This window comes from Neolamprologus brichardi, chromosome 20, assembly GCF_056152115.1.
Source record: "Neolamprologus brichardi isolate AB-2024 chromosome 20, ASM5615211v1, whole genome shotgun sequence".
Classification (NCBI taxonomy): Eukaryota; Metazoa; Chordata; class Actinopteri; order Cichliformes; family Cichlidae; genus Neolamprologus; species Neolamprologus brichardi.
The window spans coordinates 1,091,239-1,094,746 of NC_142123.1; the positions used below are offsets into that span (position 1 = coordinate 1,091,239).

Here is a 3,508-nt window from a genome sequence, read left to right on the forward strand (position 1 = left end):
GCGATATGAAATATAATAAATAAACAGAAGTGTTTATTTATTATTCTGAAAGCTCGAGACAGTGTCAATAGTTCAGTGATATTTTGTAAAATTACAATGTGGAGACTCCGCAATAATTTAACACAAGTGCTTATTTTTCACTTGAAATTTTTTTTGTGGTCATTTTTATTAAGATTTTATTTTTTATCGGCAGTATATCGGTAATATAATAAAACCTGTCTTCCAATTAATTGTATTTGTGTGTGTGTGTGTGTGTGTGTGTGTGTGTGGTAGAAGTATCGTTTTTTGTACTCAGTATCGGCAAGTACTCAGATCCAAGTATCGGTATCGTATCGGTTTGAAAAAACTGGTATCGTTGCATCCCTAATAACTAGTATTACTTATTTAAAGGAATAGTAGTAAAGTTTATGTCAACAATTTGATAATGATTTGATCAGTCAGAGATATGTGAACATGTAAGGGTCAGGCTGTAGCTACCCTTGAGTTGCTCTCCTATTTAATGTCTGCTGTTTTCAAAGTTACATGACATCGCAAGAAAGAACCAGCAAAGAATTTACTAGTTTTTGTTCTTTCTCTCCTCCTTGTTCTAGCTGTATTGCTGGTAGATAGCGTTGCTTGTTCCCAGTTTAAACTATGTCTCTCACTTTCTGTTTCCAAATAATTCTCCAAGAAACTAGCATTTGTGTTTATCATATTCTAATGACCTGATGCTTGTCTTGGTGAGCTCTGCACAGCTAACAGAAACACACTGATAATCTTTGTCTCTCCTCTTCAACTCTACAGGAACTGGATTTTTGTATTTACGTCAGTCACACTGTAGCCTGAATGCTCTGCTACGCTGCTGGTGCTGCTGACTCTGGTGTGTGAACCTCCCATCTGTCAGTCTGTGTGTTGCACTGGCTGAACCAAAGCCATGGAGGTGGCCTTGGTAGACTTTGAGAGCCTGGATGACCTTGCTGGCAACCTTGGAGATGAGGTGGACACCTATGCTGATGAGACCACAGCTCTCACAGTGGACATGCCCCCAGAGCACAGCAGCCCAACCAGCAACTACCATCTAAGAGCCACAGACCTAACACCTACGCCTTCCCACTGCAGCCCTATACCCCCATACATTTGGGAATCGACCTCCTCTTCACCCATCCCACAGACACTTACAGTACCACAGTCCCCGACGATGCCAACTCCAACTAGAAAGGGGCGTAGCAGCTGTGCTAGCATGATCTCAAACTTTAAACTGCTGCTAAGCAGTGAGGGCAGCAAGGAAAGTGAGATGATCTTCAACCGGCTTGCTAAGGAGTGCTGTGAGGATCTCTTTGTTGATAAACGAGGCTTGGATGATGGAGATCAGAAAGTCATCATCAACATTGCCGGTCTTCGTTTTGAGACGCAGCTTAAAACACTGGACCAGTTTCCTGAGACACTTCTAGGGGACCCTTTGAAGAGGATGGAGTACTTTGATCCGATGAGGAACGAGTACTTCTTTGATCGGAACAGACCGAGCTTTGATGGGATTTTATATTACTACCAGTCAGGAGGTAAAGTTAGGCGACCAGCTAACGTTCCCCTTGATGTGTTTGCAGATGAAATTCAGTTCTATGAGCTTGGAAACGAGGCTATGGAGCAGTTCAGAGAAGAAGAAGGATTCTTAAAAGACGTTGAGATTCCTCTTCCTAGTAACGATGTGTACAGACAATTCTGGCTGCTGTTCGAGTACCCAGAGAGCTCCAATGCAGCACGAGGTGTAGCGCTGGTGTCCGTCCTCGTCATTGTCATATCCATTATTATTTTCTGCATGGAAACACTACCAGAATTCAGAGATGAGACCGACCCAGTTGTGCCCACAGCAGTGCAACCTTTTAACCAATCGCAGGGCTCTGCGGGCCCGCCTAGTGTCAAGCCCACAACGTTCTCTGATCCTTTCTTCATCATTGAAACTGCCTGCATTGGTTGGTTTTTCTTTGAGCTGTGTGTGCGATTTTTGGTGTGCCCTAGCAAAAGAGAGTTTTTCCACAACCTCATGAACATTATTGACATCATATCGATCATCCCTTATTTTGTCACTGTGATTACAGAATTGGCCACAACTCCAGCAGAAAGCTCAGGGCAGAACATGTCTTTGGCCATTCTACGTATCATCCGCTTGGTGCGGGTGTTTCGTATATTCAAACTGTCTCGTCACTCTAAAGGGCTCCAGATCCTGGGACAGACTCTGAAGGCCAGCATGCGTGAGCTCGGGCTGCTCATCTTCTTCCTCTTTATTGGAGTTATCCTTTTCTCCAGCGCTATCTACTTTGCTGAGGTAGACGAGCCAAATACGGTGTTTGTCAGCATACCCGATGGCTTCTGGTGGGCTGTTGTTACCATGACCACTGTAGGCTACGGAGACATGTGTCCCATTACCATGGGGGGTAAGATGGTGGGCACCTTGTGTGCCATTGCAGGTGTGCTGACTATTGCCTTGCCTGTTCCCGTCATTGTTTCCAACTTCAACTATTTCTACCATAGAGAGGCAGAAGCAGAGGACAAGTTGCCCTTGGCTGATGCTGTTGAGAAAGCCATAAAGGATACCACACAGGGTAGCAACACCTCGCTCAATAAAGCCAACGGGCTCTGGCAGAGTGACAAAGGGAAGTGACGTCAGAAGACTGTTCAATAGGAGGTGAAACTTTGCCACTAAGCAGGAAATATTAAATAGTCACTGTTAAGAGTGGCCAGTTGGCTTCATTACATCTGCACTGCACCTTGTGAAAAACATGTTTTTTAATTATAAACTGGTTGTACCACATTTACCTCTTTTTGTCCAATATGGAAATGACATTTTGAAAATGAGTTCCCCATATTCATGTTATTATGTTTCATGGTAGGTGTTTAGGTTGCACAGACCCGAGAAACGTTCTTCATTCTCGTGTATGTTTAGCAGATCCTTCTAAAGGAAACCTTCTGTTCATTGGCCAGTAATCCTAATGTTTACAACATGTTGTGATTTTGTCCTCGACGATGTTTAACGCAGCTTTCCAACAACATTTTAATGGGCCATAAAGTATTAAACCATTTAAAGTTCATCTGCAGTAAAGAAAATTCTTAACGTTCACATTGTTAATGTATTTTATTAATCTCTAATCATTCAACATTTCATCCTATTGGAATCAATTCTCTCCTGCTCAAAAACTGATGCTTATATATAATATTTACAGTGTCTGCCTCACACGGCCCACTTTTCATCTCACGGCTTAACTGAAATCTTCTATATTTTCCGATTAAAATTGCAACTCTGCAAAACTGATTGAATTGCTGGCCAGTTCTGAACAAACAAAGGTCACTCCTTTCCTCTAAGTATCTTCAAAGACTAATTTGTGTTGTGCTTATTGTCTAGATTAGAGCCATCACATATTTATTTATTTATTTATTTATTTATTTACACAAAACGTGAATCATAATTGTGAAGTATTCATTCATTCTCACTGGGTTGACCAAGTACGGATTCTCCACAACTCACAGTCAGACT

At 42.2% G+C, this 3,508-nt stretch overlaps 1 protein-coding gene across 1 annotated transcript; it reads left to right on the forward strand.

Annotated features, from left to right (window-relative positions):
• The first annotated feature begins 913 nt into the window (after positions 1–913).
• kcna10a (potassium voltage-gated channel, shaker-related subfamily, member 10a) lies at positions 914–2,638 on the forward strand. The gene has a single exon (XM_006785821.2). The coding sequence runs from the start codon at positions 914–916 to the stop codon at positions 2,636–2,638; it is 1,725 nt and encodes a 574-aa protein (XP_006785884.2).
• The last annotated feature ends 870 nt before the right edge of the window (positions 2,639–3,508 follow it).